The sequence below is a fragment of the Martes martes genome (assembly GCF_963455335.1).
Source record: "Martes martes genome assembly, chromosome: 18".
Taxonomy (NCBI): domain Eukaryota; kingdom Metazoa; phylum Chordata; class Mammalia; order Carnivora; family Mustelidae; genus Martes; species Martes martes.
The window spans coordinates 32,137,088-32,152,361 of record NC_137906.1 but is presented as its reverse complement, the minus strand read 5'-3'; the positions used below and the strand labels follow the sequence as shown (position 1 = coordinate 32,152,361).

The window sequence follows — 15,274 nt, the reverse complement described above, 5'->3', positions numbered from 1 at the left end:
AATGGGCATGGCCATGTGCCCATAAAGTTTTCTTTCTGGCCATTGCAACATCTTCACATATTTTTCACATATGAACTATTCTTTGATGACTTTCCCACCCTTTGAAAATGTGCCAACCTGTTGGCAGCTTGTAAGCTCCTGTAATGAGCCATTCACCTATGACCGTGCCCTTGTCAATAACGATGCAGCGATCATCTCTGTGTAGTGTGCACTTTTAAAATGATTTTGGTGTATTTTCCTGGGGTGGAGTTCTAGAAGCAGAAGCAAATAATTAAGGGATATAAACACTTCGAGGGCAGAAGAGCCACTGCAGCATTTGGAGCCGACACTGCTCCCTGCGGTACCCAGACGTCTGCCGAGGCAAAGGTAAAGACCCCGCCACCTACCTTTCTTGTCAGTACAGGACTGGGCCTCCGAAGGGCTGTGGGCATTACTGAGGCTCCTCACGCCGTCCCCAGTGACAAGATACAGCTTAGAGCTGGGTGAGGAAAGAGGAAAGTCCCAGACGGTCATTTTCACTCATTCACTGGACAGATAGGCCTGGAGCTGCCATAGTTTGACATGGGGAGCATTCCACCATGAACAGGATGGGCCTTTGGGGAACTCACCCACAGCACGCAGTGACAAGTGCCATGACAAACCTGAATGGGGGTGGATGGGGTCTGTCTTGGGGACAGGGAAAGGACTCCTTTAGCCGGGAGGTGGGGGTCTCTGCACAGGTTAACGTGTGAGCAGAGACTCAAAGGATGAGAAGGAGCTGGACAGAGGGAACAGTAGGTGCAAAGGTCCTGTGGTGGGAATAAAGTGGCCTCTTTAGGAGAGTAAAAAGAAGGGTGGTTCAAGGGGGTTAGGGTGGAGGGAGAGGGAGTGAGTGAAGGGCAGGAGGTAGTGGAAGGAAACAGGTGAGATGTAGGCAGGACCCCCAGGAGGAAGGACAATCATGAAGTCCTGGGTTATCCTAGAAACAAGTATAGGGTTTTAAACAAGTTGGGGGGGGCACGGGGGGGAGTGACATGACTCGACATTTTAAAGGACCTCACTGGTTGCTGCTGGGAGAAGGGCCTAGAGGATAGCCAGAGGACATAGTGTCCCTGGCTAGGGTGGGACAACATAGACTAAGCAGGTGTGACTGTGGGGAGCCTGGCTTCCCTCCTATTTTATCTGAAAGAACTCATTCTGCAACTTTCACCCGTCTGGGAAGCTGGGGACAAGCTGGTCCCAGGAGGGACCCCTGTAAAGAGCTGAGGAGTATGGGAGCTCCCCCCTCCTCTCAGCCACCCTGCAGTCCCTGTCACAGACACCCCCCACATACTGACACACACTTACACACAGGACACTCGCAGACACGGCAACACCCCTCTCATGGACACATGCACATGCTCACACACACACAATCAGACAGGCACGCTGCACTCACGCACGTGCCCAGACACATACCTGTGCATGCACAGACTCAGAAATCCACCCTCACGCGCGCACACGTGCGTGCAACAAGGGTGCAACACACACCCTCACACACACGTGGTCACACACAGTCTCACACACACACACAGAAACATGCGTGATCACGCACTCGTGCTCACGGGTGCTCCCAGACACACGTCCCCAAGCCCTCAGGCCACACCCACCCGCACACGGGCTCCCTCCCACGTGTGCAGGACGCCCACCTGAAGCTGAGTAGCTCCACGGCCTCCTCTGGAGTGTTCAGATGCACCTTGAGGTCCCGGCCCTTCCTTGCGTGGATCCCCCCATCCAGGCTGGCAGCACCACGGATACTGGTCACCCACTGCAGCCCGGCCTGCCCCAGGACACCCGTTGTACCCATCTGCGCCGAGATCTGGAGCAGGGCACTGAGGGGAGAGCCGGGCACTGAGGGGAGTGCCAGGCACTGGCTGCAGCCTGCAGGCCCTGGGTGGCCGCGCACACAGCGTCCCCTCGTGCACCGCCCCTGCTGTTCTCGGCAGCCCCTGCCCGGTTGTCCCCCTCCCCACCACCCTGTACACCCCCATCCCCGGCGCTCTCTGGGGACCACACCCCCCCATGTGTGCCAAGGACGCCATCTGGTCCATCTGGACCTCGCCATCACCGGCCTCAACTTAGAGACGCAGACCCAGGCTGGGAGCAGCGAAACCACCTGCTCGGGCCCTGTCGCCAGGACGCGGGGCAGTAGGACCCGGACCAGGAGGCTGTCTGAGCCCCAGCCGGGGTCTTTGTGCCAAAGAGCAGCTAGCACGGGATGCTCAGGCTCCCCACATCGGACCCAGAAACCACAGACGGGACAGGTGAACGGGGGACACCTGTGAGTGGACAGTCGTCCAGCAGGCCCCAGACCCCTCCAGAATCAGACCAAGCCCTGAACCAACTCTGCCCACGCTATGGGGCCTGGACCAGCAGCGCACCTGCCTAGAGCCTGTTTTCTCAACCATTAGTGGGAATACGGAGAGACTGCCTGCCTGGTCGTTGGTGATGCGGGGTCACAGGAGTCCCAGCCCATACATCTTAGATGGTCCTCCCTCCCTCCCTTTTCTCCTCTCGGAGGCAGAGTGGAGCCGAGGGAAGCATGCCACGTGGCAGGACACGAGAGTCCCGGTGGCCTGGCCCTGCTTCATCCTTGGGCACATGATGTCACCTCAATGAGCCTCAGTCTTCTCACCCATCAAGTGGGCACAGCTGCCCAGCATCTCCTCACAGTCTCTTGACACAAAAAACACTCAGTCATAGGACTGATGGTACGATGGTACCAGGGACGGTCTGCAGGGCAGGGATCCCCTCCAGCCCATGCTAAAGGCTCAGCTCTCTGTGGCCCTCTGTAGGGGGAGGCCCTTGCCCACCCGCCCCTGCCCACCCACCTCCCTCCTCCAGCTCCAAGAAGCCAGCCAGCTACCTGGGCTTGATGTAACCATTCACAGAGAAGTCCAGAGGGTGCTGGAAGGTGGCAGTCCCCCGGACTCGGAAGCTGACGGCAGCCCAGGCATTGAGGGTCAGTCGGGCGGGAAGGCCGGATAAGGTGGGAAAGGTGAGCTCCTGCACCGCTAGGTTCAGCCTCCGGGTCACCTGGACCTCCTGCCCCTGCGGCCAGAGAACCGTCATGACGCAGGTGACAGCCCCTGGTGCGGGCCAGGCACACACTGGGTACATAGTCTTATGTGATCCTCACACCAGAGCGGTGTGGGAGGAAGGGACAGGATCATTATGCCCTCTTTCCAGAGGAGGAAACGGAGCCCACAGACAGATGAAATCACCTGGCCAAACCCACGTAGGTAGAAACAGGTAGAGCGCAGTTCAAACCCAGTCAGTTTCCTGCAGAAAAGAGTCAGAGCTCGGGGATCCAGGGTGAGTCAGGTAAGGGGGAAGGTGGGCCATCCCCGGGATGCAGAGCACTTAGTATGCGCCAGGTGCATTTTAAATGCTTTGCTGCATTTTTACTGCATTATCTCATTTAACACAACAGCCCCATGAAGCTGCTGCTTTTGCTACTACCGTGTTTGTTACGCTATCATGCCTATTTTACAGATGCACAAACCGAGGCCAGGACCCGTGAACTCTCCCAAGGAGGTAAGAGGTGGAGCTGCGATTTGAACTTGGGCAGCCTGGCTCGAAATACCACGGCCTTAGGTCTGAACTGTACTTCAGTACTTTCCCCCAGAGCATCGAAGGAAACAAGACGGGGTCGGTCAGCGGGGCTGGGAGGGGCCAAGCCCAGGCGGAGGTACCTTCAGGAGCCTGATGGCCAGCTCGGCCAGGTTCAAGGACGGGCGGTTCACGTGGCTCGCCATCGCCCCACAGTTCATGAAGCTCAGCTCGTGCCCGAACACCTTCACACTCAGCTCGCACCGCAGCGTCCGCTGCTCTGCGTGCCTCCGGGCCACCTGAGGGAGAACCCAGACGAGACGGGTGACTAGGAGCAGGTCTGCTGCCTGGACGCAGGTGGGGGTCCGGGGCAGCAGAAGGGCGAGGTCAAGGGCTTTTGGCGTCTGGAATATGGCTTGCAAAACTCATGGCCTTCAGGCAGAATCCCTAGATGGGTTTTCTTTGGCCTGCACGGTGCTGCCGAAATGCCCTGGGCAGTGTGTGTGGGTGTGAGCGTTCTCACCATCCTCTTGTTTTGGAGTAATCTTACATTTACAGAAAAGTTGCAAAGATGGTACAGAGAGCTCCCACACACCCCTCGCCCTGTCTCCACTGGCACCGTCTTTCAAGGCCAGCGTGCATGGAAGGCAAGGAAGCCAACACAGACACGTAGTATTAACAAAACTCTGGACATTCAATTTCACGTTTTTCCAGTCTAGCTCAGCCTCCGTTCCAGCGACCACGCTGCGCTAGTTTGTCCCATCTCTCCTGTCTCCTCCCGTCTGTGACTATTTGTCTTCCTTCGTATTTTTCACCGTGCGTGTTTTTAAAGATTTTATTTATTTGAGAGACAGAGAGAGCACAAGCAGTGGGGGGCGGGGGGCAGAGGGAGAGGGAGACTCCCCGCTGAACAGGGAGCCCAACATGGGGCTCAACCCAGGACCCCGAGATCGACCCGAGCAGAAGGCAGACTGCTCCACTGATTGAGCCGCCGAGAAGTCCCTCACAGTGCATTTTTTTTTTTTTAATTTGAATTTGTTGGAGCACCTGGGTGGTTCAGATGTTAAGTGTCTGCCTTTGGCTGAGGTCATGATCCCAGGGTCCTGGGATTGAGCCCCGCATCAGGCTCCCTGCTCAGCGGGGAAACCTGCTTCTCCCTCTCCCACTCACCCTGCGTGTGTTCCCTCTCTCGCTGTCAAATAAGTGAATAAAATCTTAAGCCAAGAAATAATGAAATTTGAGTTTGTTTCCAGTGTTTAAAAATTAGGAGACTACCCATAAAAATCCAGATTCTCTGGCTTCTCCAAGCAGAGAACTATTGGCCTCCTGCCCACCACAACAAGGGGCGGTAAGAAACCAGAGTGGGACGGTGGCCACCGCTTTTAACTGAGGCATGAGCATTTCCCACCTGCCACAGCCCCCACCACTCCCTATCGCCCCTCCGACACTGAGGCCAAGCATTGTTCCCACTATCGCTGTGCTTGTGCTAAACAGATCTTGGGATTAGGACTCTCTATCCTGAGTGGGAAAATAACAGACAAAAAGGACGCAGATTCTAAGAAAAAGTCTTCACATCCCACCCACCACCCTCCTTCTCGTTGCCGGCCAGCCCCAGCTCTAGTCCAAGAGGCTTTAAGGGCACAGACCGCGTCCTGACCATCTTTGTGCCCTTGGGCCCAGGGGTTCACACCTGATGACTGGTAAAGCTGTGAGCATAGGAACCAATGCCCCTGCCACTCCTCAATCACCCTCAGATGTACGTGGCAATGACCTCTTACAAGAGTAAAAAGATGCCCACAGCTAAATGCCCATCAGTGGGAGAATAATCATGTAAAATAGAATTCCCCACCCACAGAATGGATATTATAAGACGCCACAACCCACCAACTCCATTCCTAGGTGTATCCCCAGCCAAAACACGTACATGCCTTCACCAAAGACACTTGCAAGAGTATTCATAGGAGGGGCGCCTGGGTGGCTCAGTGGGTTAAAGCCTCTGCCTTCGGCTCAGGTCATGATCCCAGGGTCCTGGGATCAAGCCCCGCATTGGGCTCTCTGCTCAGCAGGGAGCCTGCTTCCCCCTCTCTCTCTGCCTACTTGTGATCTCTGTCAAATAAATAAATAAAATCTTAAAAAAAAAAAAAAGAATATTCATAGGACTATCTGCAATGAGCCCAGAAACCCTAAGTTATCCAAAAGCCCACCGCAAGTAGGATGGACAAAGAAACCCTGGTGTGTTCACACCACAGCAGTGCTGAACAGAGGGGAGCACGTGCAAAGCATGACTATATCCAGTCCCGTAGCTGGATCTCACCCACAAAATTTACGCCAAAGAGGCCAGACACACACACGACAGGAATAGAATTATTCACACTTGCCAAGAGGCGGAAACCCAATGTCCATCAGGAGCGAGTGGGTAAACACAAGGGGGTCTACCCATACTGTGCAATGTTCTTCAGGCTTCAAGAGGGATGGAGGACTGATCCGTGTGATACGGATGCGTCTCAAAACGTGACTGATGCTCAGTGAGAGACGCTGGACACAACAGGTCACATGCCGTCTGACTCCATTTATAGGAAATGTCCAGAACAGGTCAGTCCACACACACCCAAAGCAGGCTAGTGGTTGCCAGGGGCTGGGGGAGGACAGGATGGGGACGGTTAATGGGGTGATGAGAATGTTCTAGAATCAGAGAGAAGTGGGTCTTGCTCATTTGGTACATGTGCATCCACGCACCCAAAATTACCAAACTGTCTGCTTGAAACACCCATTGCTATTCAAAGTAGACGATACGTCTGCAAAGCTGATTCTTACAAAGTAGAACTCATCGGTGCAGTTAGGAGGCAGATTAGTATCATCCTTGTTGGGGGTGGGTAGACTGGTAGAGGAGGGGTTGCAGGGGGCCTCTGGGGGACTGATAATGGTCCGGGCATTGATTAGAAGGAGGCGTTCTCTTGGTGGAAATGCACTTAGGACTTGGACACTTTCCTAATTGTATGTGACGCTTTGATCAATACGTTTTTGAGATAAAGCAGGCCAACAGCTGACGACTGAGCTCCGGACCAGCTTCTTGTCTCTAGGAGCCTGTCCCAGGGCTCAGAGACTGCCCAGTCAGAGTTGATGGAGGCCTGAGTCCACAGGCCAAAACCTCAGGCTGGTGAGGAGAAGGAGCTGGGTGGGTGCAGGTTCCCCGCTCCCCTTACCTTCTGCTGTAGGTCTCTCATCTTTCTGGACTTTTCTCCTGGACAGTCAGGGTGGGCCCCCCATGGTGTGGGCTCTGGTTCCGGCTCTGGGGAGTTCTCTGGCTGGGCCTCTGTCTCCTCTTCCTGTCCCCAGAAGGACTTGCCTCCAAACAGCCTGTGGACGATTTTCTCTGCGTTTTCCAGCCGGAGGCCAAGCTGGGAAGAAAAGCCAGGGCTCACTGAGGAGCCGCTCAGTTGGCTGATCCAAAGCCATACAGCTGGGGGCTCAAAGTGGGGGGAGAGGGTAGCAGGCTTGAGCAGTGTACTCTGGGCTCCCCAGGGTCCACCTGGGCCCAAGGCAAGTGTTTTGTGAGAGCGTTTCTGGATGAATTTAACTTTTTTTTTTTTCCGATTTATTTATTTTAGAGAGAGAGAGCAGGGGAGGGAGTGCAGGAGAGAGAGTGAGAATCTTAAACAGACTCCACGCTGGGCTCAGAGCCTGTCGCAGGGCTCCATCTCACGACCCTGAGATTACAACCTGAGCCAAAGCCAAGAGTTTGATGCTTAACTGACTGAGCCATCCAGAGGCCCCTGAATTTAATATTTAAATCAACAAACTGAGTCAGGCAGAGTGCCCTCCATAATGTAGGTGAGCCATGTCCAATCAGTTGAAGGCATGACTCAAACAAAAAGCTCCTTCCTCCAACCGCAGGGTAATTTCTCCTGACTGCCTCTGAGCTGGGACATCAGGGTTTTTTTTTTTTTTCCCACCTTCACCCTAAACTGAAACATCAGCTCTTTCCAGGTCCCAAACCTCCAGTCTGAAACTGTACTATTGGTTCTCAGGCCATCAGACTCAGACTAGAACAACACCATTGGCTTTCCTGGTCTCCAGTTTGCTGACCACAGATCTTGGAACCTGTCAGCCTTGATAATCATGTGAGCCAATTCCTTACAATAAATCTCTTTCCAGATATAAGATATTCTGCTAGTTCTGTTTTTCTGTTTCTCTGGAGAATCCTAATACTCCTAGCTTGGTCAGTTCTCAAAATCTGATGGATGAATGAATGAGTCCTCTCTGTTCCTCCTTCCTTCCATCTTCCATCCACCCAGGCATCTGTTCAGTCACTCTTTGACCCTTCCCATCCATCGATCCATCTGTCTATCCATCCATCCACCCGTCTTTCCATTCATCCGTCTGTCTATCCATCCAACCATCCATCAATCCATCCATCCATCCGTCCATCCATCCATCCATCCTCTTATCCTTCCAACCACCTTCCCTTCTTTCCATCTACTGTGCCTTCCATCGTTCCCACCAAAAAAAATGTTGAATTTACCCAGAAACATTCCCACAGAAACACCCATAATTCTGTGGGACCAAATAGGTCAGGATCCCATGGCCCAGTCAAATCAACACAAAATGACCCACCAACCAGGCCTTCAGCGTGCCTAGAGGAGGAGACATGGGTCCCTGCTCTCAGGGAGCTCAGAATCTTGCAAGGGAGACACACAGATGACAGCATTAAGTGTGACCCAGAAATTCTGTGCTGGACTCTCAGAGGAAGGAGTGATCCCCAAGAGCATCTGTACAGAAAACACCGGAGGGCCAGCCGTTGGCATATCTAAGCCCACACCCCCAGCTGATCGTGTCTGGACAAGCTCTCTGTTCTCCATATATCAGAAGGGGTCGGGAGAAGGCACAGAGCACCCGCCCTTGGACAAGCCTCAGGGGCCTGGGGGAAGGAGATGAAAAGGCACCAAGGTAATCCAGTATGCTCAAGTTTGCTGGACACAGGACCTCAGAGACACTGCCTCTTCTGTTGCTATACCCCACAATCCATTCTCCGCATGACTGCCAGAATGTTCCAATCATGTCTCATCCCTCTCCAGCTTAAAACCCTTCAATGCCGTGGCCCTGGTCCTCTCTGCCCTCCCATCTTACTTCTCCTCAGTCCCTGGTCTATTTTCGCTCCTCTGACACATCAAGTCCTTTCTCGTCCCAGGACCTTTGCACATACTGGTGCCCCTGCCTGGAAGGCTCTTACCCCAGCTCTTCGCCAGGCTGCTCACACTCCTTCTTCAGGTCGCAGCTCAAACCTCACCTTCGTACACAGTACTTAGAGTTGCCATTGTTTTATCAATGTGTTTACTCATTTTTTTATCTGTCCACCTGTCTGGGCAAGGATCACGTCTCTCTTGTTGACTGTCAGATTCTGAGAGCCTAGCACAGCACCTGGTTTACGTCGGGTTAGAAAACAGGTATTTGTGCAATGGATGGCAGGTGGGTGTGTGGATAAGTGTGATGTCGATGGATGGATGGATGGATGGATGGATGGAGAAGAGGGTAGATGGAAAGAGGGGTATAATTGCATATTAATGAACAGACAGAGGAGAAGGAAGGAAGGGAGGAAGGATGAATGGAAGGAAGGAAGGGAGGGAGGCAGGCTGGATGGGAAGATGGATGGATGGATGAATGAATGGTTGGGAGGATGGACGGACAGATATACAGATGTATATAGGGGTGGGTATACAGATGAGTGTGTGGGTATGTAACTCTGTGTGTGTGTGTGTGTGTGTGTGTGTGTATGACTAGAGAATGCAGGGGTGAGAGGCTGATAGGGAAATGGACGGGAGGCTACATGAATGGATGGATGACAGGGGTGGATGGTTGATGCACGAAGGTAGACAGATATACAGCTGTATGGGTGGCTGGGTGCACGGCCGGCTGACCGGGAGAACAGGCACAAGACAGAGCAGTCGATCAATACAGAGAAGAGGTCATCCATGGAAAGATGGGGGGATGCAATCGTTTCTGGCCCCAAGTCTAGAAGAGGCCCCAAGAGACCACAGCAGGCCTCCTCGTACCTCCAGGAGGTTGAAGGCATGACCTAGGGCGTGGATGGTCAGGTTGGTCGTGGCAGAACGGGGGAGAAAGGAGGCTGGAGAAAAGAGAATGGTCCTCTCCAGGTTGGCTCCCAGGCTGCCAGACACTAGGACGAGAGAGAGAAAGAGGGTCCGTCCACTCCTGCCCCTCACAGAGCAGGGTCTGGCCACTGAGGGGGGATAGCCTGGGAAAGGGAAAGACGGGGTGCGTCCTCTCCAGCAGGACACATGTCTCAGCCTTAGGCCTCATCAAGAGCCCAGGGAAGGCCGGAAGGGTCACAGATGTACCCACACCTGCTGACAGCCAGAGAGAGGGGGCAGCCAGGGCACCCCACCCTCCACCCCCAGACCTCCAGAGTGGCTGACGTAGTCTGGGTGCCTGGGCTAGAATGGGGTTTCCTTCTGGACGCTCTGTGTCATTGTGATAAGGAGGCGACAGCCTCAGCGTGGAGCTAATCTCCTTGTAACACCGGGGAGAAAGTTCTCCAACTCGCAGGCACGCCACAGAGTTAATGCCAATTTACATAGAAACAGGTGACATTAGGGAAGAGCATCCTCGATCCACATGTCCTCAAAGGGTTAGAGCTCCCAGGTCCCCAGGGCTTTGTGGCCCCAGAGCAGGACCGCACCTGCCCAGGACGGCCATACCGGAGCGGAAGGTGACATCAGAATAGGACGAGTGTTTCCAGGCCTCTGGCTGGAACTCCCGGCTCAGGATGTCCTCGGGGAGGGCCTCCTGGAGAGCTCGCTTCAGGGGGTCGCCGGTCTCCAGCAGCTGCGTCAGGTGACTCCACACAAAGGAGCCCACTAGAGTCGGTTCACGGCCAGCAGGCAGGGGAAGAGGAGAGAGGAGGGGAAGGATGAATCTGGAGCTGACACAGCCCAGAGAAAAGAGCCCCCTGAGCCCCAACCCCAAGTCCTACCATGTCCGCATGGCAGGGTATCCCTTGGCTTTCCACACTTTCTTTCCAGAAATACTGGCAAACAGAAGGGCCTTAACAGAATGTGGAAATCTAGCCTGTGCACGGCACTGGGACATGCCTCTCTTGAAGGGAGGAGGCGGCGTTGTGGGGAAAGCTCTGGCTTGACAGTCAGACCCAAGTCTGAATCTCGGTTCCACCACTCAGGAGCTGTGTGACCTCAGGCTGGTTACTCTCCCTCTCTGAGGCTTAGTTTCCTCATTTGTAAAATGCAATAACCACCCACCTCCCAGGGCTGATGGTGCAGACGAGTCAAGAGCAAGCCTGGGCCCAAAGAACTGGGTATCTTTCAGGCTTGGCAAAGGTGTGATAAGCAATTTGGGATGGGGGTCCTCTCTCTCAGGATCTCTGGAGGAGTAAAAATCAAATGAGAGCACCAATGAGAGTCCAGTTAGGGATACTAGAGTCTGTCTGGGAACCCTGAATCCTCTTGGTTGTCTCAGGCTCTCAGAAGGCCCAAGAGGGAGCTTCTAGAACAATCCATCAAGGAAGAGAATGGAATCAGGCTTTTGTTCCCACTGGGCAGCACACGCAGGCCTGGTACCCCAGGGTCTCCATCGAAGCTGAGCCCTTTGGCTGATCCCCAGGTGATGGGGCTTGGCCCAGTGGCCTCCCATCCCTCACACATCTCATCCCACCCCTGAAACTGCCAACGAACAGTTGCATCTTCTAGCAGTACCGCTTCTTTTCCCTTTGGGGGATACGGTTTCTTTAAAAGGTAATCCAGCAGTATCACAGAACTTTAAATGCGTACACCCGTAACCCGGCCATCTGCCCTCTGGAAAATTATCCTACGGCTAGATGAGCACAAGGTCCCAAAGGTGGATGCATGGAGAGGTTCACTTTGCTGGTTGTTTCTCGTGACAAAACCCCAGAAATGACCGAAATGCCCATCAGTGGGGACAGGTCAAAGGGAATATGGTGTAAGCTCCTAGTAGGATATCATGCAACAGGAGATAAGAGTCCACATGTCCTGATGTGGAAGGAGCCCCCAGAAATGCCAAAGGCAAAAAGCAAAGGCACAACAGCCTGTAAAACATGATCCTGAGGTGCTGGTGTTTGGGAGATTTGGGAGATTCATGGACATGCTCGTCTGTGCGCTCGCAGTTCTGCGGGGATATATAAAAGAACTGTTCACCATGAATGCGTTCAAGCAATGGGACTAGAAGGCCCGGGGAAGAAGCAGGTAGGTTTTAGTTTGCCACTTCTACTTTCCTGTCCACTTTGAAACTCTAGCAGCCACACACACACACAGAGCCCTTAAAATGTTCTAAAGGTCTTTGTGTATGAACTCAGTTTATGTTCCCTTGAAGAGGAAGGTGCTGTGGTCATCCCCACTTCACAGATACAGAAACAGAGGCTCAGAAAGACTCCGTAACTTGTCCAAAGCACACAGGTAGGAAGTGGCTGAGCTGGGATTTGAACCCAGGCTGTCGGGCTCCAGCACTCAACTCACTGTTCATCAGGGAAAGATTTGTTGAAAATCAGCTGAACTTATTTTTCAAAGTTTCACTTTTAGGTTTAGGAACTGTGGCCAGTAAACCCTTTTTAAAGGGACCTCACTGACCCCAGAAGGGATCTGAGATTCACAGATGCCATCCCTCCTCTGTCTCGAGTCTCCCTTCCAGGTACTAGGTTGCGAACTGACCAGAGCTACAAGGGAAGTCACTGACTTCCATCCCTTTTTACAGATGAGGAAATGGAGGACCAGAGAGGAAAAGGGATTCGTGCAAGGTTATCCCACTGCCATACGTATGAGGCAGGGGTATGCCAGGCCAGTTGGCCAGGTGGGGTGGCAAGAAAAGGAGAGCAGGAAGGGGTTAAGAGAGCACCCTCCAGGAAGCTCTGGGCCGGCCCCAGCACCCCCTCTCCCAGCTGCCCTGCTCACCCTGGGTGGACCGCTCGGCTGCCTGGGTCCGCCGCACCTGCGCAAACACGGCCTCGCCAGGGCATCTCATCAGGGCCAGGTAGGCGTTGATGCGGATCTCGGCATCCTCCTCAGGGTTTTGGTATAGATGGGAGAGTGCAGATCGCTGGCTTGGGCAGAGCAAAGGCCATCACCTGGGGCCCATCCACCTCCATCCCCCTCCACCCAGTAGCACAATGTCCCCCGAGCTGTTCTGGCTCCGGGGGCAGGGGGGTGGTGGCCCTGCTGCCCTGTCTCAGCTCACACACAGTCACAAAGTACTCACTGCAGGAGGCCTCCCCGACACGCTCATCCGTGGGCCGGCTGTGGCCAGTGGTAGGGTCACTGCTAAGCCCATCCTCCCCCAGCCCTCCCAGCACAACCGTTCACCCACCCACTCTTGCAGAAATATTTACTGAGCACCTACTATGTGCATGGCACAGTGCTAGGTGATGGGAGCCACCTGAAGCTTACATTCTAGTGCAGGAAGACAGACAGCAAACAAGGTTAAGATGCAAAGTATAGAACACATTAGGTGCTAAGTACTAAAAAGGGAAAAATTAAGTGCAGAAGCAATTTCAGGTGAAAGAGCCAAGAAAGACCCCACGGTGAAAGTGATTTTTAAACAAAGACCTACAGGAGGTGAAGAAGGGAAGCCTGGGGATGTCCAAGGGAAGGGGAAACAGCACATGCAAAAGGCCTGTGGCAGAAGTGAGCCTGGAGTATCTGAGGAACAACAGGCAGCCTGGCATGCCTGGAAGCAGTGGGGGACAAGGGAAGGAGGAGAGGAACCCGCAAGGTGCTAAGTGGACCTGTGGTCAGAGCACACAGACCCTGCTAGGTCACTGTAAAGACTTTGGCTTTGACTCACAGTGAGAAGGGAGCCACTAGTCCAGGGGCCAGCAAACCTTTTGGTAAAAGGACAGATGGTAAATTTTTCTGGCTTTGCAGGCCATACCGTCTCTCCTGCCACTGCTCAACTCTCCGGCGAGAGCAAGACAGCAGCACAGACAACACACAGAGAGGAGGCACGGCCGCATTCCAGCAAAGCGCTGTGTACAAAACAGGCAGCAAACAAGGAGGGGCCTGCGGTCCAGAGCTCACCGCCCCCTGAATGAGAGGGTTTTCAGGGATGGCTTCTCTGTGGTTTGCAATCAAATGCTTGTCTGTGTGCTTATTGGACAAGTATGTGCCTCCCACCAGACACTGGATCTGTGAGAACAGAGACATGGGCTGTCATTCACACCAGGGCCCAGCACATAGTAGGCGCTCAGTAAACATGTGATGAATGAATGACCACATAAAGAGGTGAACTGGCAAATGGTGGTTCAAGACCCACAGTCGCCCCACCGTCACCCTAGCCGATGACAGGCAGGAGCTCACATCTGCAGAGCAGGGGACCCTCCGGAAGGCCTGGATGGCCCCCAGCCGGACCTCAGGGGGGCAGTCCCTCTGGGATGCGTAGGTACTCAGTGTGGGGGTGAGAGCCGTGGCCGCCAAGCCTGCATTGCCAATCGCCTTCAGCACAAGCTGGAGCTGGAAAGAGATGGCGGCGGGGCCTTGAGGCTTGGTGGGGGAGCTCAGCCCGCCCACCCATGCAGCCTTAGGCTCCCCTGCGTGGCTCGGGCCCCACCAAGGGGCTGTGCCCAGGATTCTGCTTGTCCTCACCTGCTCAGGGTCTGACAGCTCCCGAAAGGTGCAGTTGGCCCCCAAGGCCTCTCCCAGCATCCTCACGAGGGAGCTGACACCAGGCAGGTGTCCGCAGGGCCCGCCCAGGGAGGCACAGAGGTTGTGCGTCAGGGCCGAGACACCAAGGAAGGCACTAGGGCTGGTCCCTGAGGTCTGCAGAAGAGGCTAGGGACAGAAACCGGCCCCCACCCGAGCCCAGAAGGCTGGTGAGGTGGCCCTTCCCAGGTCTCCCCCCATAGAGCTGGGCCCCCACCCTGGCTGCCCATGGATTCCTGAAAAGACAGAGGCCTGGCCCCCACCCTGAGAGTCTGAAGAGACTGCTCCGAGACAGGACTTGTCCACAAGGATCCTTCCTAAATCACTGGGGGGGCCTGTGTATCAAGGAGGGAAGACCACGCCATTGGGCTGACCTGGGGCAGGGCGCTCGGCCATGTCCGAGGACGGTTTTGGCTGTCCCACCTGAGAAGCAGGCTTGTCCGCGTCCAGCGGGCAAAGACCCAGGCTGCTGCCGGAGGCCCTCTACTAGGCACAGCGGCCCCCACGATGAAGAATCGCCCAGCCCCACCACCCACAGTGCTGAGGTTGAGAACCCCCGGCTGCGGTCACCAGGTGGGAGGAGCAAGGCGCTGGCGGGGACGTCCTCAGAGCAGGACACGATGGAGTGGCCAGAGATGTTAGGGTAAATGGTTAGTAACCAACCCGCCGCCCCCCACCCCGGGGAAAATGCCAGCCCTTGTGTGGAGCGCCTGCCAATTTCCGGGGTGTAAATGCTCCCACCACGTGCTCTCCGCAGACTCAGTGCTGCGGGGCCAAGAAGAGCACACGTCCGGCATGCGGGGAGCGGCGGCCACGCGGCACGTGCACGCGCACAGCCAGCATAAGGAAGCCCAGCAGCAGGCACGCCAGGCAGGACCAAAATTGGGAATTAAGTCTCTATTGCTTCTGCCTGTGTGAGCTCATCTGGGCGGTATGAGCGAGTGTGTGTGTTCTCATATGGGTGTGCACGTGTCCTCCAGCACACTCGTCTATCCTGGAGTGCGTGTCCCAGTGCATGTGGCTGC

The 15,274-nt window shown here is 54.8% G+C and overlaps 1 protein-coding gene across 1 annotated transcript in view; it reads right to left on the bottom strand.

The window, feature by feature from the left end:
• LOC308359643 (uncharacterized protein) overlaps positions 1–15,274 on the bottom strand; it is a gene marked incomplete at both ends in the record, with an annotated part of 123,851 nt that overhangs the window by 87,016 nt on the left and 21,561 nt on the right. Inside the window, 10 exons of the mRNA XM_080830851.1 lie at positions 387–478; positions 1,668–1,850; positions 2,885–3,069; positions 3,714–3,869; positions 6,774–6,968; positions 9,621–9,745; positions 10,287–10,445; positions 12,507–12,651; positions 13,908–14,060; positions 14,193–14,378. Of these exons, the coding sequence (XP_080686977.1) occupies positions 387–478; positions 1,668–1,850; positions 2,885–3,069; positions 3,714–3,869; positions 6,774–6,968; positions 9,621–9,745; positions 10,287–10,445; positions 12,507–12,651; positions 13,908–14,060; positions 14,193–14,378 (1,579 nt within the window). The remainder of the gene's footprint in view (positions 1–386; positions 479–1,667; positions 1,851–2,884; positions 3,070–3,713; positions 3,870–6,773; positions 6,969–9,620; positions 9,746–10,286; positions 10,446–12,506; positions 12,652–13,907; positions 14,061–14,192; positions 14,379–15,274) is intronic.